General features: G+C 50.1%; 1 protein-coding gene across 6 annotated transcripts in view; it reads right to left on the bottom strand.

The window, feature by feature from the left end:
* Nucleotides 1–27,743, bottom strand: part of PDE1C (phosphodiesterase 1C) — a 364,388-nt gene that overhangs the window by 272,967 nt on the left and 63,678 nt on the right. For all 6 annotated transcript variants that reach the window (XM_045827375.1, XM_045827378.1, XM_045827379.1 and 3 more), the window contains exon 3: nucleotides 23,247–23,418. In XM_045827375.1, coding sequence (XP_045683331.1) covers nucleotides 23,247–23,418 — 172 coding nt within the window. The remainder of the gene's footprint in view (nucleotides 1–23,246; nucleotides 23,419–27,743) is intronic.

Here is a 27,743-nt window from a genome sequence, read left to right as displayed (position 1 = left end):
TAACTTTAGCATAATGAATCCCTGTCCTCAGACCCCTTGGTTCTCAACTATGCAATGACCTCCAAAGTCCTTTATTTCTCTAACGACACATCCCCCCGCCCCCGCCCTGTTCCTGAAGCATCTAACAGTCTGAATCTGCACCTCTCCTCTCTACAACCACCTCTGAGAACACAGGAGACGGTGAAGTGCTTAAACAGCATCAGCACGCGCATTATATTGAAGAACAGGGGAGCGGCAAAGACCCTGAACGTGGTGGCTGCTCAGCCTGCCGCCTCACTGCCTCCCAACTGAGCAAGCAATGACAAGGACTGGAGAATCTCCTGTGCGCACTGTCTGCCTGCCAGTCCCCACTATACCAGTCACGGTGATAGCGCTGTTGTTGTTGCTAACTTTTGTTGCGCATTTTTATGTTCTGAGCCCTGTTTCGCTTTCTTAGTCTCTTCAAGTTGAGGAGGTGAGAATGAACCTACGTGAATCAAGACTGCCACATCCCAGCACAGGGCTGGAATTTTCCCACAGGCTGATGGACCTCTCTCTCACTGGTTTCTCTACTTGGATCTGCTCACGAGCCTTTCTGCTGGTGTCTGAGGAGCTGTGGGTCACCCTTCAAACACCACGTCCCAAGCACCTCCTTTCAAAGTGCTCCCTGAAACTTTGACACTCATTCTCAAGAGAGAGAGCCCCCAGCACGTGCCTCTATTCGGGCATTTTACCGTACTAGACGGCTCCAGGTTTTGAATGTCTCACTAGTCTCACAACACAGTGTAGGAGTCGCATCACCTCTGTATCTGCGGGGTCTGGCCCAGGACCCAGTTTATGGCAAATTCTCGGTAAGAGCGATATTTGTCGGTAGGTGATTGGTTCATTGGATAAACGGATGGAAAACTTGAAACCCTTAAATGCTTTGAAGACAGCAAATGCTCTGTCAGTTGTACAGCAGAGCTGAGCTTCAGGCTCCCATTAAGGAATCAGTGGCCTTTGGGGGCCCTAATGGAGCCTTCTCGTTAGCATAAGTGAGGCTTTTGAACCTCCTTCAGGCACTCTCTGCCTTAGGGTAATTGAATTGAATTAAATTTCAAACTGATTTGATGATACGATTCCTGATAAGAAATCTGACTGAGTCTCTCTTTTCCTCCTCCAGCTTGCCGCGGCCCCAGGTCAGCCTCTCCCCGCCTCCATCCGGACCACAGGCACCGCCCTCCCAGCGGGCTCCCCTTCCTTCAAGGAGCCAACAGTTCTTCCCTGAGCGAGCCAGGCCTCCCCCAGACGGAGGAGACACGGGCATCAACTCCAACTTCATGGGGCTTAGCGTGAGGGAGGCAGGCAAGGAAGATTCAGCAACTTTGAAGAGATATATGATGGAAATCACCTCATCTGAAGAAGAGAGGGATCAAATATTGGGAAAAATGCGAGAGCCTCAGGGACTTGTGGGAAATTTCAAAAGCTCTACCATAGAGGTAGCTGGAGTCTAAGAAGGAGAAGGGAAAGAAATTGGGTCAAAAAAAAAAAAAGGAAAAAAATGGCCTAAACTTCCCAAACTTAGTAAAAGCCAAACATTTATAGATTCAGAGAAAGTACATTCAAGAAAAGTACACCTATGCACAAAACAGCCTAAGTGCTGAAACAAAGACAAGACGTGGAACAGACAAAATCATCCACGGTGAGAACAAGGAGAGGCTGAAGACTCAGCCCCAGGGCCCTCTGAAACGGAGAGGTCAAGTAAAGGATGTAGAGTAATGGAGACTGAGAAAAGGTGTCCAGTGAGGAGTCACAAAACCAGGACAATGTGGTGGTCACACCGGCCAAGAGAAAAGGTGTCTTGGGAAGGAAATGGTTACAAAGCATGGAGTAGGGTTGACCACGTGAGATCCAGGCAAAGGAGTTACACTCCAATTTGGCAACATGGGAAGCAGTCCCTGGGGTGCGGGAGTGACTTCAACAGGAGGCCGAGGAAAGAAAGGAAGGCTACGAAGACAGACAAGGACTTCCATCCTGCACTCTGATGACAGAGCTTCTTCCAGCACTGCAAAACTCACCTGCCTTGCTCCTACGAAAAACCATTCAGTGGACTCTCTGTGACATCAGTAAAGGGATGTAACGTCTTCACAGAAGAGTTCACAGCAGTTAAGGGTCTTGGCTGTCGCTTCCCAAAATGCCAGTGGAGGAGGAACACTAAAACATGGAGGGAAGAGGAATCCCATGGAGACACCTGCATTACCAGAACTCCTCCAATGCAGGTCCTGGAGGCGGTCGGAAAGAACACTCTGGAAGACCTCTTGGGGGAGTGATGGTGAGAAGGGAGGCCTCTGCAGGGGCATGTGAAGGAAGCACCGGTAGCCCCCTGCGGCCAACCCTGCTAACTCCACCCTAGTTCAGTCCTCCCTTTTTTTCCCTCCTCAGTGCCTGGAAACGCCTAGGACATAGTAAATGCTCAATAAATATTTGTTGAAAGAATTAATTTGCTCCAAATGGCTCAGACTCTTGCTGATTTTAAACACAAGTGCACATTTAGTTACAAAGAGAGAGGAGTGAGAACAAGCATCTAGCAATAACAGTAATGTCCAAGTTGCTAGAAAAAAAAATCGATCGGCGCTGAGGTAGCATCAGCTCAGGTCTTTGCTCCCAGGACAAATGTATCCTGCATCACAAACAGAACACGTGTCTGGGCCTCACAGAATCTAAAAGTGTCTGCTTCCTTTTCCAAAATGGTGTCTTCACGTGAAAAGACATGCCAAGTTCACTTATTTAATTGGAGGTAGTTTGGCATTGGCTATTTAGCAGTTCATAATAGAAAAGAAGGAAGTAATTACACCCAAAAGACTTTTAAAACCTAGAATTCATAAAGCATTATATTTTCTTCATGAGTTCAACCTTACTCACAGAGTCGTGTATTCATTCATTCATGCATTCATTCATTTTATTCCTATGTATAATAAACCAGGATGGGGCATGAGACTATTCGTGTTTTAACAAAGTAATAGTCTGGGTCCATAAAGACCCTGCAAGATACTATATACAGCATGTATTGTGAAGGGGAGTCTGCTCCCAGAAACCAGCTTTCATGCTGCAGGCAAAGCTGCACAGCAAGAAACCACAGCAACCTAAAAATAGACCAAGGTCCACCTCCAAACCCAGCAGTTTCCATCCTCACTGTCCGTTAGGAAAAACGTCAGCATCACCTGGCTCGTCCAGGGCTGTGCAGTTGCGGCACCCTTTGAGCCCACGCTCCACTTTCTGGACAACGCAATCAAATTAATCCTTGTCATATGCTTTGTGTGGGTGTCACCATTATTAAAAAGCAACGTGAAGACTGCTTGGAAAAGAGCTGATTAGCAATCATAGTCAAAGAAAGGCCCTAAAATTGAACTATCAGCCAGGGGAGGGATGGACTCACTGCCAGAGGATGAAATCCTCCGTCCCCTGGAGAAGATGCAGAAGGGGAAGTCACCAAGGCTGTTCGTTGTCAGATTAAATCATGAAAACAGCCAAAAATCATTTTCCACTTCCCTATTTGTTGTCTGATTCACTTGATCTATTATCCAGGGTCTGTCCACATCAGTTGAAAGAGTGCTTCCTCCCTGGATGCAGTATTAACAGAGAACACACGAGGGAAACGGAACGTGTCTCTCCATTCCACTCACCATCTCCCACTCCCACCCTCCACTTTCTCTGACATCTTCCCAGCACGTGTGTGGACACGGTTACTTGCAGTAAACAAGCGGTTTGCATCAATCCATGTGTTTACATCCTCAGTTGCAGAAGAAAATTCCATTATAACTCATATACCTTTATATAATTTAGCATGCCTTTAATGTCAAGATCTCACACTCTTCCGTGACTACTTATTAATTGAGCCCATTTATTTTGTATTTCACAATTTCCTATGAGAGTTTAGTGTGGCCATCTGCTAAATATCTCTGGCAAACGGAAAGATAAAAAGATAAAGTGAAGAACAAAGAATGGAAGCCAGGGATGCTATGAATAGCACTGAATTATGAACCCAGAGTGCTGGGTTCAAATCCTAGTTTTATCATCTTTTGAAATATATACTGTATGTTCAGTGATAGAACCAAATTCCTATTTTATTCAAAAGCACAACTTCCAATTGATGTACTCCATTATATAGTGGTAATCTAGTCTCGTCTCTTGTCTGAAAATGAGAATGATAGGATAACTCTCAGGTCTGCTGTGAAGATTAAATGGAATAACACATATGAAGGGGATATTGCAATGTAAGGAATGATTATTAATAATATCAGCAGATAATTCAATCAACAGATGATCCAAATTCCTCATTTGAGCCAATGTTCTCCCACGAAAGCTTCACCTGAGATGCTGACAAGCTGTCGTTTTTCACTGTTTCAATTTAATAAGCTCTCCTTCCTCTATCACCTGGTTGACAAAGCATTAACAACTGGGAAATGCAAACACTAGGCAGACCAAGAGAAGAGAAAAAACGCCAGAGGCTATCATTTCTGGAATACCCAGGAGTTGAGGTTTATGGGCATCAATGAGTAGGCACAAAATAAATTGGATACTAATTAATTAAACTCATGTTGCAAATATAGGCACATGGAGAATCATTCATCCTAGTTTATATACAGCTCAACTGACAAATAACTTCTGGAGAGGATTTCTGAATGTTGACCCATAAATCATTTTTATTGGTTACTTTTTCAACCAAGCAAATTCTTAAATCCGTACATGGAAGTTCATTTTCCTGAGCCTCTTGCTTCCTCAGAATTTTGAACCTGGGAGTGTCGGGGGGGTCATAGGTGACAGCAGCGCCCAGCAGAACGTCCTGCAGTGACAGAATCGTTACATGACCTGTGTGGTCTGGTGTGGTACCTACCAGCCACATGTGGCCACTGAACACTCAGAATATACCTAGAGCAACGAGAAGCTGAATTTGTGATTTTACTTCATTTCGATTAATTTTGGTGTAAATTATCACCCTAAGCTACAACCCCAGGATTGGTTTGCCAGACGTCATTTGGGTGTGCTTTCCGGAGAGAGTCCTGTGCTCTGCTGGGAATCCAAGAAGAGAAAATGATCTTTCTTTAGACTTGCTTTAGAGAGATTCCTTCAAACTCTGAGATTCTACGATATTAAAGAATGAACCGAATGACCAATTTAAAGGAGAGGAAAAAGTATCTACACTCTAATCGATCAGGCCAAAGACCAGCCTCATGAATTATCTCAGTAACCTTATATGCTGCATCTGCAAAAGTTTTGACATACTCTGATGTTCCTCCTTTTTAACAGAGCCCAGACATTTTTCCAGGTAAAAGTATGACCATTGCACCAGGGAGGCTGGACCAGCTTTGCCTCCGGAGTGGACCCTGATTGGTCTAAACCAATTACAGTGGTCCAGGAGTGACCCTGATTGGTCTAAACAAATTACAGTGGTCCAGGAGTGGACCCTGATTGGACTAAATCAATCATGGCAACCCATGATTTAGACACAAATCTGTGATGTAATTCCAGTCAATGAGGCATGAAGTGTAGTCAACTAGAGAAGGAAGATTTAGAGTGAGGCTGCTTTTAAACAAGTTTTCTCATTCTTAAGACCTCATCTGCCTCTGGAGCTTGTCATCTCTATAAACCTGATGTCTGGAGCTTCAGCAGCCACACTACGACTGTGAGGAACACCACTCTGAGGACTAGCCCGTCCTGCTGAGGAAGGCGGAGCAGAAAGATGGAAAGAATCTAGGCTTTTGATGACAATGTTGAGCCTCTGAACCAACCAATCCCAGAGTAACCCCACTACTGCTTTTCTATTTATGTGAACTAACATAAATATTCTTTTGATATTTTTTTTGGGGGGGGCACTTTGGGTTGCATTTTCTGTTACTTGCACCAACAGCATTCTGATGCAACACTCAAGTACCGAGTAGGCATTTAAATGGCATTATCTTATTCAATCCTTGTAACAACCATCCGAGGAAAGTTTCATCAACTCCGTCTTGCAGCTGAGAAATCTGAGGCCCAAGAAAGATGAACCTGCAAAGGTCATTTGACTATAACTGGCTGGGTCAAGATTGAAACTCAGGTGTGCCTGCTGCCAAAACCCACCTACTTCTCGTCCAGCTCCTGCCTCTCAGGGCAGATGACCCAGTGAGCACGGGAGTGACCAGACGGGTCCTCCTGCGTCCTGGTTCTTGCACCAGCTGCTTCCCCCTCCACATCATCCACAGACCCTCCCGTGGACATCAAGTGACGCGCCTAGGTGATCTCACCCAGCCAGATTATAAATGGAAAACAATCAGAGCTGTGACTCATTTCGATTTCAATTTCAAAAGCATTCCCTTCACACTTCTCCTGAGAGCTGAGACCGCAGGCTTTGAAGCCAGAGCCTCCACATCCTGCCCATCAGACCCTGTGCGGGCTCCTCCCCGGCACGCCTGGCTAGGGAGCGAGCAATCGTGGTTGTTACAGCAGCAAGATGCACCCTCCTGCCCTCTTCCCTTACCCACCAGCAGAACCCCTCAGCACGCCAGCCGGCCACAGACGCTGGGAGTAATGGGAAAAGCCTTGGGTAGCCTCACTACCCTTCCCCTGTGCATTCGTGAATAATGGAGGCAGTGAGGGGCTCAGGCGGCGGTCTGTTATTCACCAGCTCCACGGTGAGCTACTTTACAGAACAATTATATGCTAATAGGTTCATTTGCTCACTTTGTTTTGATTCCTCAGAATGGACTCTTTCTCCTGCCCATGGAATAAAAATTTCCAAGGCTTTTCATTTAGTTGTCAGGGAGATAGCTTTGGAAGCCATGATTTATGCCTGTCATTGAAGCTCAAATCCGTTTAGAGACTTTGAAAGCATTTAAGTGGGCAAGTGTAAAGAATAGGATGCTTTAAATAACATTAAATAAAGAGTGTCCCTTCCAGGAAGTGGAGCTTAATCCCATTCCCCTTGAGTGTGGGCTGGACTCAGCGACTGGTATCCAGTGAATTAAGAGACTAAAGAGGAAAAAATAGTAATTCTACAGTGGAGAAACCGGGTAAACATTGTTAACCACGTGATTGGGTTTAGCACAGTGAGTGGTACCCTGGGGATATCATGCACCCCCTGATATAATGTGACGAGGAAAGAGCTTCATCTCAGTGGTCTTCCTCCCAAAACCCGTAACCCCAGACTCATCATAAGAAGATCAAACAAACCCAATTTCAGAGACAGTGCACACATCTGACCAGCACCCCTCACAACTGTCAAGGTCATGCGAAACAAAGTCTGAGAAAGCGTCACAGACCGCGGGAGACTTAATGAGGCCACAAAGACCATGCACAGTGCAGCAGTGTCCTGGACGGGACCCAGGGACAGAAAACGGACACCAGTGGAAAAATGGGCAAAATCCTAATAAAGTTTGTAGTTCAGTTAATAGCACGATACCAAGTGGAAGAAAGCTCAGGCCACTCCACAGCAAGTCCCAAGGGTTGCTTCACAGAGATATCTTATGAAGCTTTATAATCAAGGCTGTGACCGGAGCACATCGCCTGCATCACTCCGACCCAACATCCAGGATGAAGCGTGTGTGTGTGTGTGTGTGTGTGAGAAGGCAGGCAGCGAGCCTTGTGAGAGGACCACTGCAGTAGTCCAATGGGGACAGCCTGCACTAGGGAATGGCGACAAGGGGAGAGTCCCGAGAGACGTTGCCGGAGTTGACATCCCACCGGCTGGCAGGAGTTTTTCAGTGGCGCAGGACACAGCGTCCTTGACCGTGACTTGGTGTGACGGAGCATTGCCTTGGCCTCTCTTTCTGCCAGTCCCACGTGTGCTGCGCTAAACTCCTCCCCTCTGGGGGCCACCGTACATTGCAGCTGTCAAGCACAAACAGTTCCCAGAGAAAGGGATTTACTAGGTTCCCCGAGTTATCCAGCGAGTGGTTCCCGTCTCCCCTCACCCCCAGCCCGAGTCCAGGACTCCTATTGTAAAGGACTAAGTGTCCTTCCTCTCTTCCCTTCTTCATGTCTTCCTTCCATTATTTCTCTTTTTCTGCTACATGCCGGTCAACAAATATTCACTGTCACCTCAGAGCAGCTGTGCAAACGGTTAGGGGTATAAATGTCAACAACAAAGTGTGTGAAGTTAAGGCTCTCGTGAGTAAGGGGTCAGAAATCCCAACACCCACGTAGCTAATGGTGAGACAAAGGGCAGTGACCAGTGTGACCCTGGGCTACAGGGACACAGGCACGAGACTCAAGTCCGCCTGGGTCAGATGGAGAGGCGGGGGACGTCCAACCCGGGCCTGGGCAGACACACAGGGCTGCGAGATGGGGGAGGCATCCCGGGCCGGGAGCAGGAACACATCAGGACAAAGCGCTCGCCAAGGTTCGGAATGCTGGAGAGCCCAGTATCCTGGTCAGGACACTGAGTCTGAGGTGACAGAAACTGACTTCAGCAAGAAGGACAGATACATAGACAGACAGTATATCAGCTCATAAAACCAAGCTTTATCTAACGTCAAGTGCACCAGGGACTCCCAGGATGCCACCGTGACTCTGTAGCCACCTGTCCCTCGGCCCTCCCTTCTTCCTCAGTTCGTACTCACCTGGGCTCCTCCCCTTGGGGGCCACCTGGCCCCTGGCAGGCCCAGACATACGCCCTACCAGCTTGGCACCACTTTCCAACTAATTCCTGCTGAAGCACAGGTTGGTTCTTATTGGCCCAGCTAGAGGCACCCACCCTTCTCCACCCAATCCCAGTGGTTGAGGGAGTCTTGTACCTCCGCAGGCCAGGCACGGTACAGGGCTCAGCACAGGAGGTTGAAGGTGGGGTCAGCCCCACCCAAACCAATCAGTGTCATTACAACTGGTGTAGCTGGGGGACAGCACCAGAGCAGGGAGAAGTGTGTGTGTTGGGGGGCAAGGTGCAGAGATGGCAGGAGAGGGGAGGTGGTGGGAGGGAAGGATCAAGACAAAATAAGGACCATACCATGGATCCCTTTGAGGATGTGCAAAGGAACATGGACTTTGTTCCTCAGGCTACTGGCTCTCAACTCTTTCCTCCCACAACATAACTGACGAGTGACGCCGTCTGCGGGCACATCCAGGCGTTACTCACGGCATTATTCACAATTTTTCCACGCATTAGCTCTAATTCCACCCTTCTCCCACGCTAGACAGCAATGATACAGTGAACCTTGCTCTAATTGGTTTCTAAAGAGTAAAACAAAAAGAGAATAAATTATTCACAGGCTTCTGCGCTCTAATTACCAGTAGTAGCAAATTACTTTGATTCAACAGTGTCTCCCCCTACCTCAGCCGAGCGCAGATGTTGCAGGCAAGGGGGAGACGCTGGAGGTTTTTAACCGCAGAATGGGTGGAGGAGGGGGGTCCGAAGTCAGAGGGGCCAGTTGGGAGGCTATTACGGCAGAAAGGTGAGAGGTGCCAAGGACTGGAGCCAAACAAATAGCCGGAGAGAATGGAGACGGAGGAGCTAATTGCAGAAGCACTGTGCAGGGTGTAACTGCTTATTTATTGACTGGAGGGCCACAGAACAATGCTTGTGCTTTCGCTGACAACTCCCAAGCTGCCCCTTCTCACCCCTCCCCCATTAGTAACTCTTCCCCTCACCGGCCAGCCAGCGGCAAAGCACGTACTGGACAAAAGCAAATGACCGCAGCCAGGTGGGTGTGGGGATCCCGGCCTCGGTAACTCCCCGCTCTCAGGGTCAAAGGGACGAACTGCTTCCTGACTGCTGCAAATAATAAAGTATGATCATGATTTGGGTGGGTTTTCTGTGATTGTCATGCTTACGTGAGCACTGTTAATAACACCTATGGTGGTCATGCTTCATTATTGTAAAATTACTATTACTGGTAACTGTTCAAAATAATGCCTTATGTTTTCTAGGACTTCACCACTTTATACTTTTCATTTCTCTCCATTTATTTTATTTTCACGGTAACTCTGAGGCAGTATTATTGATCCTCTCTGACAAACTGTCACACTGAGGGACTCGCCCCCAAGCCTAGCAATTAGGCGAGTGGCAGAGGCCGGGTGGGAACTCCAGACTTCCAACTCCTGGGACCGTGATTTTCCCCCTTCATTTCGGAGCTCGTGCAGTAAAAAACAATAAAAAACACTGTGTTCCCAATCTGAGAACTGCATCATCCTCTAGCCTTTAGACTTTCAGCTACTCGCATTTCCCCAAGGCGAAAATTTAAACAGGGAGGAAGGAGAAAGGGTGGGCAGTTCAGGGGAGGTAGGAGAAGCTCCCAAGGCAATTCGGTTGCTTATACCAGGGGCTTCTTCTCAATGGGGTTGCTATTAGCATTTGGGCAGATCAGCTTCTTGTGTTTGAGGGTCCTTTGTATTTTAGGAGGTTAAAATCTTCCCCCAGCCCCACCTCCGGGCATTGGGACCAACAAAATTCCCACCTGTGTTTTCTATCGCCCCCTGGGGGCCTGTAGGGATACTGCAGGACACCAGGGCAGAGTTGGGGCAGGAGAGGACTTGGAATCCCTGCGACTTCAGCTAAGGCAGCGCTAAAGCTGATGACATTTTTTTAGTTTTCATTTTTATTCTTTCAAGATTTTATTTTTTAAAGAGAGGGGAGGAGGGTGGAAAGAGAAGGAAAGAGACATTGATGTGTGAGAGAAACATCAATCTGTTATTGCCTCTCCCACACCCCGAGCCTGGGACCTGGCCCACAACCCAGACATGTGCCCTGACCAGGGATCGAACTGGTGACCTTTCAGTTTGCAGGCCAGTGCTCAACCCCCTGAGCCATACCAGCCAAGACTGATGGCATTTTTTTTTAAATGTTAAGCCACTATACTTCCTAATAACAGGCCCCAAACCTTCTGACTCTGGAACTTGCCTTCCCCTCGCAAAACCTAACCATAAAGGTAACCATCTACCTTGCCTTCAAGACTCAGCCAAACGACCTTGTTCGGAGAAGCCTTGCTGGACCCCAACTCCCAAATTCCTAGGGCACTGCACCCCACTGTGGCGTACACCAAGAATGCTGAGTCTAGCTGGGCAAGGATTCTCCCCCAGGTCCTACATCAATGGACAATGTGAATATCAAAATGATGTAGATTCTATGTATCAATTAGGGGACAGGTAGAGGCAAAACCTTCTAAGACCACAGAGACTGCGGTTCTCACCTGTTCGACCAGAAAATGTCGAGTGAAGCCGGGCTGGACAGTGGCTAAGGAGGGAGGACAAAGGTGTTACTGGCCGGAGGACCGCTAACCCCAGACCACACCGCTCACCTGGGGACTTCCACCGGCTCCGCCCGCGACCTGAGATCCCACACCAAGGGAATATCCCACGCCCACACAAAATCTGTTTACGCAAGGACGTCCATCCCAGCGCTGCTCATGTTACTTCTGCCAAAACACTGGAAACATTTCAGCTTCCAAACATCAACAAAGGCTTGACTAAGTCAGGATGCGTCCGCTGCGTGACATTTAAAATGTTTGATATTCACGAAAATGCAAATGTGGGGGAGTGTGATCATGTTGAATTTTAGAACACGATCCTGTGTGATTAAAGAGAAGTTCAATCTATTCATAGAGGAAATCGGTCGGATTTTAGCAGCACGGGAAGAAAGCACTGCAGGTGCCCCCTGCCCTGTTCCCCTTTCTGTGTGCACGTGCCCCTTTTATGACAGAAACCTGTTTGTAAACAACATACGAGGGAGAAATTGCAACATGTGATGACGTATAAATAGAGTCATAATTCTTCAAATTCAATGAAACAAATACAATATATATTAGCAAGAGACACATATAAAAAAGAAATTCAAACGGTTTGGAAGATTATAAAAATTTCCAACTTCATCATCAACTTTTAAAATGTAGATAAAACCCATGGGAAGGGGCTACTCTGGGTTCTGCTTGCGACATGGTTTATCAAGAGTACAGATGTCATTTGAACCAGTGTATCCTCTTCCAGTTATCCACCCAAAAGATGCAGCTGGAAGTATGGCGATATCTAGATGCCTGAAGATTTTGATCATCACATTCCTTTAAGGAGTGAAAAGAGCTTTGGCAGGGTGGCTGTGTTGGTTAGAGCATCTTCCCGATACACCAAGGTTCCAGGTTCGATCCCCAGTCAAGGCAACCAATGAATGGATCAATGAGTGGAACAACAAACTGATGTTTCTCTCTCACTGTTTCTCTTTCTATCTCTATCTCTACCTCCACCTTCCTCTCTCTCTCTCTAAAATCAATAAATAAAATGAAATTTTAATTAGGTAAGAAAGAGTAAAAAGCCAGGAACAACCTAAATGTCCAACACACATTCTCATACACACACACACACACACACACACACACACACAATTATATGGCAACATAAAAAATGCTTCAGATAAAATATTCAGTAAAAAAAAGCATACAAAATTGTATCTGGACTGTAATTACAACTATAAATATAAGGCAATGATACAAAGACTTCTGGAAGGATGCCAAAATGATAGCATGAATTATATTCAGGATTTTTAAAATTTTATCATTTATCCAATATCCTGCAAGGTAATGTATTATTTTTAGGACAAAATCTCATTTTGGAGAAGATGGCCGGTGAGTAAGAAACCGAGGCAATGTGTCCAAGTCAGGGTGTCCAGAAGGTGGTGACACCGTGTCAGTCACCAGAACGGTGAGTAAAAACAGCCATGCCTCCCACACAGGCTGCCGAGAGCCTCCACACGGCACGTTCCCAGTGGCAAACATGCCATTCGCTTCCATTCTGTTGAGTTGGCTCTTGGAGAAAGACAGCATAAGGGACATTTGGTGACACTTCAGTTATCTTAAATGGCATGGACATATGGCATCCCGTGGGGTGGGGGAGTGCATTCTGTGATCACTGCAAAACTGTAGACGCCCGGTCCAGAAACACTGGAAGGGAGCAAAGTCTGCATTGGGTCCTGCAGTCAGGACAGGCGTTAATGGCCATTAGGTTAAAGGCCCCGGGGGCGACAGCAGGCACCAGGGAACAGGGACACCGAAGTGGGAGGGTGGAGGGAAGGAGGGGGGCACAGCGGGGAGGCTGCGGTGCAGGCGGAGCCCCGGTTCTTAGGACTGCCGGACCCAGGGCAGCCCGGTTCTCAGGGCTGCCGGACCCAGGGCAGCCTGGATGAAGAACCCCCGAAACAGAAGGAAGACGATAAATGGGAAGAAAATAGAGACCACCACTAAGTGTCACAAAACACAAGGCTTTCAGCCAAGAGAAGATGAAATTACAGTGTGGAGGGAATTCACTCATAGTTGCTGGCGATGTCACTGGTGGTGTTCAATGTGTGAGAAGGAGAAATAATTTTAGAACTTGTTGATCTCTCTCTCTTTCCCTCTCTCTCTCTCTCTCTCTCTTCCTCTCACTCTCTCTCAATCTCAATCTCTACCTCAGTTAGACATAATCAAGGATAAAATAACCAGCCAAGCATGGGAGAAACACGTAATTTACTAAATACAATTCAGCCCCCTTCCTACACCTTTTTCTAATTCTAAATCTGGACCATCTTCGGGGAATGGAAATGATGAACAGATCCAAGGTTTGGACCCACAGTCCAAGTCTGCTGTTTGATTGGCATCTTTCCGTTTCTGACTCTGCAGAGCGCCTGCGTCACGCCCTCAGACAGCCTGCCAGGCTCCGCCTCCAAGGGCCAAGCGCCCTCACCTGGGCCAGAACCACCCCCTCCCCCAAACCGGGGGCCAGAGGATCTGCAGTGATCACTCAGACATCGCTCCCTCCCCAGGTAAACTCACCTCCAGGGCCTGCAGGGGACTCATCCTAGCAAACTTATTTCTGCTGCATTCAACAGTAACCAGTAAATGGGGGGCAGCTAGGTTACAGGGGAGGGGCTGTCTATTCAATAACCTTAGCTGCTACTGTGTTTAGGAGTTTTGTTTTGTGTTTTAATGGCCTCTCCATGTGAGAAAACATAGTTGCCACAAGTCTTTTCCCCAAACTGCCCTTGGCCTTCCTTCTCTGGGCCCCACAGGTGTCTGGAGCCTGCGCTGTTCCCCAGCTCCGTCAGTCCCTCTCTGCGGGGCCCAGGAAACCTGTATTTTGATGCCCTGTGTGTTGGGGACCGAGGCACAGAAATGTAAGCCCTAACCCTGTCACTGAAGGGGAAAACAGGCAGTCTCCCTTCCACTCCCCCCCGAGATTTCCAAGAGCCCCAACGGCCTCGGCCTGTGGAACAAAACCAAAGCATCTTCCCGTGGGAAACAAGTCCCCCCACATATTGGGTCCTGCCTTCACTCTTCCAGCACTGCCTCCTTTCACACGTCCCAGATGCAAACCCAGCAGGCCCTTCCACATGCGTGGTGACTTCCTGCCCCCGACCCCGGCCCACACTCCGTGATGCTGCGGGGTGGTCTGCTGCGCAGTCACACCTCGTGCCTTGCAATGTATCCCCCTGGATCTCCGTGAGACCCCCAGGGCGGGGGGGGGGGGAGGGGCGGGGGGACATGAGCTGGTCCAGTTCACTGTGTGCGGCTCCAGCACCGAGCACAGGATGTGGCTGCTGAGCGTGCACTGGAGTAGGGTAGGAAGAAAGATCCGATAGTTCAAAGATTCTAATAAGAAGGAAACCACTCCTTTCCTGCTAGCAGGGGCGGAACCCCTGCCCTAAGGCTGTGAGTGGGAACAAAAATGTGTACCGAGTGAGACACAGGGTCACAGTACCTTGGGATTAGCAACGGACCAGGGCAGAGGGCAGGGGCCAATCCCCAGTCAGGCGAGGTCCAGACCTGCGTTATCACAGGGCAGAGTCTTAAAGGGTTTTACTTTATTTTTAGTTAGGGTGCCTTAATTTTGTTGCAAAAAAACCCACAAATGCAGTACAGTCATTCATCACCAAAAGCTTGTGAGGGATAACATATGGTGCTTCCGAGCTGTTTCCCAGTGCAGGGGCCCGTATCACTAGGCCGATCTGTCTCTTTCCCTCCCCCGCCATCATGCCTGAGCCCAAGGCCTGGTCCTGGGGAGAAGGAGGCGATAATGCAGGAGAGGTGGAAAGAGAGGGCCAGCTTTTCTGGCTGCGGGGGATTCTAGGGAGAAGGGAAACTGGAGCAGAAGAGGGGCAGGGGCGAGACCTGTGTGTCCTCTCTCTGCAGAGGGACGTCTGCCCACACACCAGACGGTCTACGTCCCAGTAAACTCCGTGGCCAGTAGCGTTAGGCGGAGGGAAGCTGGGTTTTAACTCCCTCAGGCTGGTGTTCAGGTTCTGCGTGGCTTGGAAGGGCCTCAGACGTTCCCACGTGGGAACGCCGGACCTCAGGAATGCCCTGGGACCGTGGTTGGGGAGATGGCCCGTGAGGTTGACAAGGAGACCAAGGAGCCAGGGGCGAAAGGCTGGACCACTTGATCCAGAACTCTGAGAATCACGAGGGACCTCAATGGGATCCAAAGCACTGGGGAGGGGGTGGGGGTCGGAAGCTCTTCCTCTGAACCCTCAGGGACTTGCTGGGCACTTCAGGTCTCCGTGTGGCCTGGGGCACGAGTTCCTGTGGCTAACCAGGAAGAGGGGTGGGGCATCCACACTTGACTCTGGTGGGGAGATTCGGATGAAGGCTCCCAGCCCTCTGCCCCACCCCCACCCCCACCCCCACCCCCAGGCAGTGCTGAAGCTCCAGCTCCTCCCTGGGGGGTGGATCCGCTAACAGGGATGTGAAATGCACCACTAGGAGTCATTCTGAGGGGTGTGCGCTGGGGGGTGGAGGGGGCCGCAGACCAGCCCCCCTCCTGTGCGTGCAAACCTGGCCGCAGGTATAGAACAGACGCCCAGAGGGGATGGCCCAGGGTATCTCTGTCACTGCACGGGGCTGGCAGGGGGGCCAACCAGGGATCACCGCCCCGCGGGAAAGCAGATGCAGGAAACCTATCAGGGGCGATGAGTGTGAGAGAACATGGAAGAGGCGCTGGGGAGGCCGGGAGAGCTGGGGTGCAGGTCTGACTCCCAGTGAAGGAGAGGACAGGAGGTGGGGTACCAGGGCCTTAGACCACAGTGCCGCTCTAAAGAAAGCTCAGCAAGGCCATCAGGGAGTCCCTGAGCCAATGGCACCACCCCAGGAGACCCATGTCTCCCAGGGGCAGCTAGCGTTAGCATTCCCGGCACTCCTGGGAGAGAAACACAGCACTGGCCACCACAGGGACACATTTCTTTGCACAGAAACAGGGGCCACGGGTCTAAGACACTCCCTGCCATCGCAGATGGGAAAAGTGCATCCACAGGGCCGCCGCAGAAACAAAACCCCCACTTTTCCAAAATTCCGTGGAATGCATGAGGAATGGCACCTCATGATATACGCTTTGTCGACTCCCAGCAGCGAAAAATCCTTCCATGAAAACTGACTTATGAAGAGAAACCCGAATGCCTCCCCAATAGGAAGGCAACACTGCGACAGAAACTTTTCGGAATTCATTCTCTCATCGCTCCCTTAGCAAATCTGGGGAAGACCCGACTGATGGGGATGAGTGAAGACCACAGGGGGGAAATGTCAACTCCAGGGGGCAGCACTGAGTCAGGAAGGCAGGTGTCCCCAAAGTCACCCACCAGGGGGTGACCGGCATGCAGTGACAGAGGCAGACGTGTGACCAGACTTCCCGCGAGCTAATTGGGAATTTTAACCTATGACTCATCCCGGGGTGGGGTCCGAAGCTGCAGGGGACACCGCCCCCCCCACCCCCGCCACGCCGTGTCATCAGCCAGATTGCACATTTCCTGAAAGCAATCAAGTCAGAAACGGGCTTCTTGGCGGCAGCCCCTGCTGGAAAAGTGGCTGCCAGAGCCAGAACGAGGATGAGTTCCGTGATTTAATTCTGCATGGAAAACACAATCCATTAAATGGGATCTGACAAGGCCTTAATCTCATCCGCAGCCGAGAGTGTTGGCTCGGTCCTGCCTGCTCTCTGCAACGTCTCCTTGGCAAGCTATGTATAGAACCAGGCCTGCTTCTGCCCAAGCCCAAATAAGTCCGTTCGGCCCTGGGCAGAGAAGCGCACCGGGCCCCGGTGATTCTCTCGGGAGTGAGCGTGGTCCTCTTCCAAATGCGAAAGTGTCAAAACCTGGCAACTCAGCCTACGCTGGGAGTCACACAGTTCAAGGGAAGTAACGGGGACGGCCGATGCCCTGATGGCTTCAGAATTTCCGCTACTGTCCAAGGAGGTCAGGCCAGTGGCCAGCCTTGCTCGCGAGGTCCCCGCAGGGCTCATGTGCGCGGCCTGGGGCTCACTGCACAGCCCGGGCACAGAAGAAAGGGCTTGGGGGGATGGGGGGCAGTCAGGTGTCCAGGCAGGGAGGATCACTTCACTCCTAAACACGGTTTTGAAAACTGGGGGAGAAGAACTGGGGACTGTCACATCCCCCAGCCCACCCAATCCTGCCAACAGTCCCCAAGGCCTGGGTGGCTACTTCACCGGCTCTCTTTGTGAAATGAGGAAACTGAGACTCAAAACCAGGACTCAAAGCACATACTTTAGAAGGAAGTTTGCAGAAGCACGCCTATTCCACAGCCCGCTCCTCTCTCCTCAGAGGGCGGTTTTCGGACCCTCACATCATGGGGGAGCTTGTTACGAATGTGGAGTCGCAGACTCCCAGCTGGACCTGACGAATCTGGGTCTGTGTCGAACAGGAGCCCCCAAGGAACTCACTGGACATGAAGTTCGAGGAGCACTGCCTTCAAGGAGTCCTATGCAAAAGGGGTGGGTGCACTAAACTTGTAAGTGTAGACTAGAGAAGGGGTTCAGTGTAACAGACCCCGGTCGGCCCCACAGGAGAAGCGTCAGACTATACACGTAATCCAAGCAGCACGTCCAAACTGGTGGCACCAACCACGCTACCTCATCTCACTAACGGCAAACCCAGAAGCACAGGAGTCAAGGTAAAAACATGGTGGAGAAGCCAAGGCTTTGGAGCCAGGTGGGCTAGGTGAGCATTTCCACCTCTGCCACCTGCTGAGCAACTCTGAATAAGTTGCTTGATGTCTCTGAGCCTCGGTTTACTGACCTGTACAAGCGAGACAACATTACCTTGCCAGGGTTTGGGGAGACCGAATAAGCAAAGGAAGGTGGAGTTCCTGGGCACAGTAGATGCTCAGTAAACAACTGCTGTCCTTGACCTTCAGTGCAATCTGGCCCGGGTCTCACCTTCGCAAAGGTGCACGCCAGAGGCTGTCAGCAGCCATCTCTTTCCATTCTCTCAGGCCCCCTAGTGGCCGGTACTGAGATTCCCATCGCTGATCACACTGGCTGGACTCGTCTGTCTTCCTTCAGCTCCAGGTTTAGTTCTCTTTCATCTCTCTTAAGAAAACCCTGAGCCAAGCAGCAGGTTCCAAGGGACAGGTCAGCAAAAACAAGGGGGACAGGCAGCTGGGGTGCAGGTCCCAGAAGTGCCTGCTTTCCAGACACTGAAGCCCTTTATTTAGTTACCGTTCCCACTTTCTTCTCCTCCAAGGCTCGGGTTTGGAAAGCAGACCTTTCGCGCCAGAGGTCCGGTGAGCTTTCAGAGCCCACAGGGCCCGCACTCAGGGCCCACAGGGCCCGCACCTGAAGCCACAGCGCCCACATCTGATCCTACTTCCTCTGCGGCCCGCGGTCCAAGGCAGGCGAGGCTTGCGTGAGTGCTGAGCAGGGATAGGAAATGAGCTCACGGTGTTGAACACTGGGTCTATCTCTTCCACATGCATAATGAATGATCTGCTTCAAATCCCCCCACAACCCTGAGAGGTGGGCATCTGTATCCCTGCTTCACAGATGAAAGCACTGAGGCCAAGTTAGAAGCCGTATTTTGCCGTGCTTAGTGCGCACTTTGTTGCCCAGATTTCTGAGGGGGAAATAAGGATGCACACTACACATGGGTATGATGGTTCCCCACCATGGGTAGAGTAATGGGCAGAATAATCCCGCGGATAAAGTGCACACACATGGTGTGCAGCATACACGGCAAAGTGCGGGTAAGTGACCTGCTCACATTAACACAAAATATTTTAGCTCAAAAGGATGTTAAATCTCATGTAGTTCTGTGGTTCTCCAGGAGCTGTCCTGGTGCAGCAACATCAGCACCACCTGAAGCTTCTTCTAAAGGCACATCCTGGGACACCGTCCCCCCCACTGCCAGACCTGGAGGTGAGCCCCACAATGTCACAGCCCTTCAGGTGACTGTGACGCACACCAGTCTGAGAACCACCGTTCCAGTTCAACGCTCACACGTGACAGTTAAGGAAACGGAGGTTCGAAGAGAGGAAGCGGCCTGCCCATGGTAACAGAACTAGGTGTAAAGTCCAGGACAGCCACTTTCAGCATCGCGCTGTCCTACCTGGGCTGCTCACCATGTCCCTGTCACGGGGAGTAGAGGCAAAAGCCCACAGCACACCAGGGCCCACACCTGCCATACTTTCCAGGGGTACTCGCTGGCTGGGTCTGGAACAGGACAGGGATGAGAAGGCCCTTCCCTGCACATGCTGCTGTCTTTCTCCCCAAGAGTCCGCTGAGCCGTCTGCTTCCCGACTCGGCACGCCTGCCTCAGCCCCCCTGCCCAGCAAAGAGGCCTAGAGGGACAGTGTCAGGGACCGGGTTAGACCTGGGGCGGGGGGGCATCTGCACGCCCCTCAGCTGTCAACTTACAAGCTTTGGCGGGGAAAAAGGTGGTGTCTCTCATCTTCCAAAATCCTCGTTTCTAAATCTATGTGTTGGATTCCCACTTCTGCCCCGCGCTCTGGCCGTGCACGTTACAGCTAACCAACCTACACGCACGCTGCCAGCCACCAGCAGCAGCCTGCTCGGAGGAGGACTTCTCCTGAAGCCGCATTTGTGTCGAGAGCACGTGCTCTGGGCGGGTCCATAGATGACCTGTTTGTTAGGGGTGGGATTCCAGGGGCTGATACAGATTGAGGAGCCAACGTCTACACAAGCCACCCCTTGCTTCTGCCATTGCAGACCACCAACTCACCACTGTCCTTATTGACCTGTTTGAATTCAATCTAAACTACAGGCTGCACTTTTGGGGGCCAGATTCTTCATCTCTGAAACGGACCTGCCTGGCCAGATAAGAACACCGAACAAGGTTATTGTTGTTATAACGGGGAACCTGGGGGAGACTGAAACACACAAACTTTTAAAAATTTTTTGGAAAACACCTGCCTTTTGTAAATGTATCAATATAAACAACACCGCACACATTTGGGGATAGAGAACAGAATATACCTTTAGGGCAGACTGTCCCTTTGACCTTGAAAGAACTATGTGAATGACGGTATTATGCAAATAGAAAACGCGTGTAGACGCTTGGTCCTGGAAGTGGCCTGCCTATCACTGTCTCCACATACTTGCAATTGGCTAGAAGCAATTTCTGGGGGAAGTGAAATGAAGCGTCTAACTCCTTCTCTTTGAGGATCGAGGTTGTTAGTTTGTGTCTGGCAGCAGTGGGCGGGGCCCTCTGAGGCCTGGTGTCGGGAAAGGACAACAGGACCCCACAGGAGGAGACATCACAAGAGGCAGGAGGTATGGCGTGGTGATGTAGTCTTGTGACTTCACTGAGGCCAGAAAGTCCACCTTCCACATAAGCCCCCTTCACCCTGGCAGGGGCAGGAGCTGGGGGCAGAGCAGGGTAAGGGCTGACTCTTAAGCCATTGTTGGGACGCCTAGGGGGTCCTTGAGAAGAGTTAGAGAGGAGAACCCCAAGAAAAAACTGGACTTCCTGATAGTCTGGCACATTGGAGCTTACTGTCGTTGCAAGTTGGATCTTATGTAATGATGAAAGCTGACGACCCTTCTCTGTGGCTCCCGGTTCCCAACGCTCCCCAAGTGTGAATAAGAAGAAAAGGTACTGGCCAATGCCACCACGCACCTCCTGCTGCTCAGTGGCAACGACCCTACAGAGGGGCGAGGGGACAGACGATGACAATCCCTGAGAGCCTTGTGCTCCTCCCCCTCGGCAAAGCGGACCCTCCGAAGCCGAGAAAAGCAGATGCTGCCGATCACAGGCCCAGGTCTCTTGATAGTATGTGGGAGTGTGTATAAATGTGTTTTTTTGAAGATTTTATTTATTTATTTTTAGAGTGAGGGGAAGGGAGGGACAAAGAGAGGGAGAGAAACATCCATGTGTGGTTGCCTCTCATATGCCCCTACCCAGGCATGTGCCCTGACTGGGAATCAAACCTGTGACCCTTTGGTTTGCAGGCTGATGCTCAATCCACTGAGCCACACCAGCCAGGGCTATAATGTGTTTTACACACACACTTTCCACTCCTCCTGGATTTCCCAGAGTCACTTGCATGGAATGTCACCAGCTCTCAGGTGTCTCCACTCCGTGAGAGACGTGAGGGGAGAACACCAGAGTGACACGTCCGTTCAGCATCACTTAAAATCCAGCTGTAGCTCACTGCTCCCCTGCGCCCTCCAGGGGCGTGCAGAAAACCAGCAGCGCGACAACAAGGGTCACCTGATCCTGCCCCACTGTACTTCCTGCGAAGTCAACTTTTCCCACATGTTAGTGCTTTGCTTATAATAATTTACATACGACAAATCTGGCCACTGTGGTGACCGCCACAGTTAGGGACAACTACATTCGAGGACACTCACCCTCTAACGTTGCCTTTGAAGTCAGCTACCTTCCTTGGAAGAAAGAACGGTTCCCGAGCAGCGCGCACGCTCTTAAGGACTCTGATAGATGAATGGCCGATGCCCGCGGGCTTCCAGCTCCAGAGGCCGAAGGGTCGGCCCATTTACACATGCCGTGTTCGTCCTGCTGCACAAGGTCTCACCAGGAACCAGATGTAAGTCCCGACCTGAACCCTTATGACTGAATCTACCGTATTTCTGAAGCTGAGACACCGACACATCATACAACTAGCAGATGAAATGAAGTTCATGGTCATCGATACTTTTCCCCTATTAAAGAGCCCTGAGGAAATGCGAAGAGGAGGGATTATGGCAATGGATTTGGGCTGGGGGACAGGATGTTCTTTGCATGCGAGCCACCCTTCAGCTGCACGTTGGAGAAGCAAACGGACCTGGTGGGGTGCAGGAAGACTGTACGCAAAGGGGTGGACTCCACCGGAGACAAGAGCCAAGAATGGACACACGGACCCAGACGGCCATTCACCCTCCTCTCCGCCGAAGCACTTGCAGAGAATCGCAGGTTCGTAGACTGTACTTCTCTCTACTCAAGTGGGCTTTATTTTGTTTGCGACCCCGCAATGTAGTAACCAAACCCCAACCAGGAATAATAAAAGCATTTGCCTTGCAATGCCTGTTCCGCCACCGCATCAGCCACATTATACAAAGAAATGCAAACCTCCATCCATCACGCCTTTCGGAACCCATCTACAATTCATCCTCCGCCGAGAACCTTCACACAATGAAACGGCTTTTACTGAGCGATTATACACATCGCCTGGATGCAAAAGAGCACATTTTTCAAGCATATTTCATGGACTCCAAGGGCTGTCTGCATTGCTTATGAGGGGAGAAAAATGAGCTCTATCTGTTGTGCTAGCCACGTGCAGAGTGTGAACGCGTTCTCCAATGGAAAGAAAAAGGAAAGAGGTCAGGGTAACAGGGAGAGAGGAGGGGAGGAAGGCAGGCTGGCAAAACCGTTGAATCTGACTTCTCGTGTGGTACTACTGTGTATTTCAAACACAATTTTGAAAGACCCATTCAGAAAGAAGGAGTCACTTGTAACACCTCCTGCATACCCAGATTGGTTTTCATTTAACGCGAGGTAAGAAGGTAGGAGCCAGAGTCACAATGAAAGAAAATGCCAGAGGCCTTTGCAGGAAGACTCGAACTAAACAAAGAGCAAGAAGACAGTAAACAGCCACCTGGCAACCACAAGGGAAGGTCTTGGATTCCATTCGGGAGGCAGCGGCTCTCACATCTCTTACGACTTAGTAACCTTCCCTCCCACCCCCAGAAGGCTGCAAGCACAGGGCTGAATTCATTTCTACCACGTGCCTTTTCTTATCTCCCCATGCCAACCTCCTTTGAAGCAAAAGGCTCATTAATCCAATTCAAATTGCCAACATCAGTAAATCCTTTGCCTCAGCATTTAAATGCCAATGCCAATTAAATACCAACAGCAACTTAACTCCTGATAGGATCTTCTCCACATTCAGGAAATCCAGCCAGAAGTCCAGCTAGCATTAATTCCAACACTCCTTCATCAACTCTGATTTTCCTCCGTGCCAAGAAATGAGGTCATCTGCTGGCCACGCTGACGACGCATCCAACTGGCAAAGTCACTCCACAAGCAAATGAGAGAGGACAGACAGAGCTACAAGCCACCAAACCTGAAGGATGTCTTCACAAAGGCTTCTGGGCTGTCGAGCTGGGGCAATTCCTCTGCTAGGATTTCTTCCGGGGGTCGGGGGTCATGGACAATCGTTGGCCGCGGCTTCTCCTTGACCTCGCCCGTGAGCCCATCGATGAGGGAATTCCACACACAGTTCTGCGACTTCGACCCTGAAGTGTGAGGGAAGAAAAGGGGCACCAGTGAGTTACCAACCAACGCCAAGCCCTGCTCTGTCCCACTTAGGATTTTCAAAAGCAGAGCAAGGAAATGTACATATTTCTCATGACCACCGCCAACCTCGGAGGGCTCCAAAGGATACTACTGGTCAGGCAACTCATGGAGTAAAAATTAACTTTTTAAATTCATATGCAAACATAGGCTAACACTCTGAATATTTTGACTCATAGCAAAGTGTAAGTGACATTATATATTCTGTCTTATATCAGTAGGTGATGAAGTCCAAGTCCTGATAGGGCTATAGGTATTTACTTACACATTTATTCAGCAAATGGAAAGCACACAAAGGACTACTATTTTAGAGAACAGTAAGGATGTTCCGGCACAAATCTCCCCCGTGAGCTCAGCTGGCCTAAGGCCCGGGTTTCTAGACTCCGTTCTGTGGAAATGCCCAACCAGAAGAGGGCTCCACCTCTAGAGACGGCAGCTCACTAAAGGCAGATCCGTTCTTCTGCAAGATAAGACCCCAGGCAACTTACACTGGGGAACTGATGTTTTAATAAATCTTCCAATTAGCCTGGGAAAGGCAGAACTACAATGCCTACTTTTCTCATGTTAAAATTACTAATTTGTTAAATGCGAACCATTAAAACACACCACAATTTTCATAAGCTATTTTGGCATTCCTTCACTTTTTTTTTTAATATTCTGGGAAACAAAAAATGGAAATAGCCTGTGTTTCTTTTGACCTTTGAGAGTCCAAAGAACAATTACTCTCATGGGATGGTCCACAGTTTGTTTTTTTGTTTGCTTTGCTCTGTTTTGTTTCATTTTGTTTTTTTAACTCAAAGTCAACAGGGAGTGGATCTTTGCTCACGAAAATGTTGGGAACCACCAGTACGGTTACCCACGTTCCAGCTGGGAGGCACGCATGAGCCTAGGACTGGGGTGATCAGCAAGAAGGCAGATCAGCCATGAGAAAAGGGGGGGATCTGGAAAAGCCCGGTGATAGTGAAGACACAGAGGAAAGGGTGGTGTTGGGAGAGAAGCAAGCAGCATCCATCGGCCCGGGCGGCTGATGGGGTGTGGAGGGTAAAGAAGAGCGAAGTGCCAGGAGGGATTAAGGTTGCCCTTCCACAGCCCAGGAGACTGCAATACCATCCGAAAACGCTGGGGGCAGAGAGCAGCAGCCTGTGGGCCCCGAGCTGAACCAGGTTCCGAAGAGCTGCTTTTCCAGATGGAAACTACAGGCAGAGGCCCTCTCCACGTTCAGGAAGAGGAAGCCTGCTGATGACACATACGTGGCTCAAACAAGAAAACCGTCTTCTAGCAAACACTCTGTATCATGCCCCAGGTCACAATTTTCACGGCGTGAAAAGGTGAAAACATTACCCTTCTCACCAAACCCAAGTGATAAGAAAACTAAAGTAATAATAAATGGTTTAGTACATTATTGTTTTAATTTCTGAAAAGGAAAAAAAGGAACAGAAAAGGATGATGGAATTTCAGGAGACGACACCGGAAAATCACTGGCCACGCCTGGCTGGTTCCCACTAATACAGGCAAGCGGACAGCTGCCTCTTCCTGAGGGTGGAGAGGGTCTTACAGGTGCTCAGACGGGATGTTTCGTGCTGTGTGTCCTGCAGGTGTCTGAGTGTCTGCCCGCTGGTCCACAATATTTTTCTCTGATGATACATACTAGAAAGAGGGGCTTTGATAGCCCTGTCCTGGAGTGTTCCAGCTGATTATCTGACGTGATAAAAGCTGTCATTAAAGAGAACTTGGGCTGTAACTGTAACAAGGATCTAATAGTAACTGCTCCTTAGTACAATCTCACCCATAGCCGGGCCCTAGGGCACAAACCCCAGAGAGAGCCAGGAGACTGGTATGACGCAGGGCATCGTGAGGAGAATTTTACTGATTTCCGTTTTTACCTCTTTCAGAAGGAAAATGACTGACAACAGTCTGCTTTAGGTGAACGACCCACACAAAATGGGGAAGACTTAAGAATGCTGGAGATGCCCTGGCTGGTGTGGCTCAGTGGATTGAGTGCCAGCCTGCAAACCAAACGGTCTCCAGTTCAATTCCCAGTCAAGGCACATGCCTGGGTTGCTGGCCAGGTGCCCAGGAGGGGGCGTATGAGAGGCAACCATGCATTTATGTTTCTCTCCGTCTCTTTCTCCCTCCTTCCCTCACTCTCTAAAAATATAAATAAATAAAATCTTTAAAAAAAAACAAAAACCCTGAAGAAGCCTGGGGGATGAGTTCCCAGATACATTCCGGCCACCCACAGACTCTGGCCCGGTGCCAAGCACTTCAGAGCCCCGTGCTGGACGTGCTGGACGTGCAAACCTTATGTCTTCCCCGCCCACCAGAAGCTTTGGAGAGGCTGAAAAATGCCAGGCAGCTCCCGGCTGGTCCAGACTAGAGCCAGTCTTTGGGAAAATAACCTGTGTCCCTTACCCCTCCTCCCCAACCCCTCCACCTACATGTTCCAGGAAAATGGTTCAAGACTCTGAAACAGGCTTCGAAGCTCAGTGGGTACCCTGACTAGTCTCCCAACTTGGCCATCTCCATTTTCCATCGTCTTGGAGCTATTCCACTGTTCTGTGCGTGGGAGAAAGCCAACAGGGGTGCAAACGATTCCTGCTTCTAGAATGCAGATTGAGTTCCACGGAGAGCGGCCCACGGCTGCCCTGTCCACCCGGACGTCACCAGTCCACAACTGCTCCGCCACGTGGCTTCAGCGCTCCCGACAGACTCGCCTGTTTGCTCTGAGGGTCCTCCTCCAACCTGTTCGTAACACCGGACTGCCTTCTTCATCGTCAGTCCATGAGTGAAGTAAGACCTCGGGTGCATGCTCCCCTTGCATTCGCATGGATTCTTGAAAACGGTCCCTGAGCAATATTGACGTCTTCAGCGGCCCGCAGCCAACACTGGCTGCATCCCCTGAGAAATCCTCCCATGAGTAGCCCCACCTGGTGGCGTTTTTTATACGATGCCCTCCTTTACCCCTGAAACCTCCCCCTGCTTTGAAGTCTGTGCTGTTTGAAATTAACATAGCTAGCGTCTCCTGCTTTCTTTTGATGAGTGTCCGCGTGGTGTATTTCTCTCCATCCACTTACCTTTAATCTGTAGGAGTCTTTTTCTTTCAAGTTTCCCATCCGTAACTACAGGTGGGTCTGGTTTTCCGATCCACTCTCACAATCTCTGTCTTTTCATGGGCGCATTTAGGCCATCCACATTCAAGTAAGTATTGATGTAGCTGGATGAACACCCACCGCATTCGCTACTGCTCTCCAGTCATTGCCCTTGTTTCTTGTTCCTGGGTTTGTGCTCCACTGGGTTTTGTTGGGGGTTTTTTGTTGGTTTTTGTTGGCTTTTTTTTTGGGGGGGGGCGGGGTTGTTTTTTGCCTTTTGCGGTTTTACCTGAGCGTCTTCCATGATTCCATCTTCTCTTTTTCTCAGCATACTGGTTATAATTCTTTTCTTTTCTTTTTAAGTGGTTTCCCGAGAGCTCACAACAGACACTGACAGCTAACCCAAGGCCGCTTTCCCATAACACACTGCGCCACCTCCCAGGCAGTGTGACTGCCTTACAACCAGGGTAACCCTGGCTGCTCCTCCCTCCCGGCCTGGGGTCACTGCAGCCAGAGGTCTGCAGAGGGCCTGCGGGCCACGCTCAGCACTGCCCCCTGAGGAGCAAAGAGGGAGCGCTTCGAGGCAGGCTCTGACCCCTCAGACAAGGGTAACCTCCAGGCTGGTCATTCCCTGGCTTCCCCAGTTCTACTCTGAGTGTCTGTGGGGCAATGACCACTTCAGCAGAAAGACCCAGGGGCTGAAATCAAGAGAAAACAATGTCGCTAGAGCTTTAAAATTGGGACGTGAAGCTGAGCTCCGTAGGTTCCCAGGACAGAGAGTCCCCGCTCAGTTTTCGTGTCCTAGAAAACTCAGCCAGGGTGCCCTCTGCTGCTCCTCCCCGCCTGAGGAGGACCCGGCCCCGTGCCCCCGACCACCCCACCCCAGTCTGAGCCTTTTGGGGCCCCCTCCTCTGGGCTCGGCAGAGTGGGAATGCACTCTTCGCCTTCCTCAGAGCTCCTGCCAGCATGGGCAGGGTGTCTCCAGGGACCCCGGGACAGCCTGCTCCCAGAAAATGAAAAATAGACATTTCCCCTGCTCTGGTTTATTTTAAGCCGATTTTCAGAGCATGAAATGTTTCTGACTAGAAGCAAAAACACAGAAACAGAGTCACACAGGTCTCCCTCGGTAATATCTGAAAACCCACGCTGGAAGCCGCAGAATAACTCAGCCCTCGGGG

The sequence above is a fragment of the Phyllostomus hastatus genome, unplaced genomic scaffold, assembly GCF_019186645.2.
Source record: "Phyllostomus hastatus isolate PE091 unplaced genomic scaffold, TTU_PhHast_1.1 phas_scaffold_78, whole genome shotgun sequence".
NCBI lineage: Eukaryota > Metazoa > Chordata > Mammalia > Chiroptera > Phyllostomidae > Phyllostomus > Phyllostomus hastatus.
The sequence above is the reverse complement of the archived record's forward strand: the minus strand, read 5'-3'. Positions and strand labels throughout refer to the sequence as shown.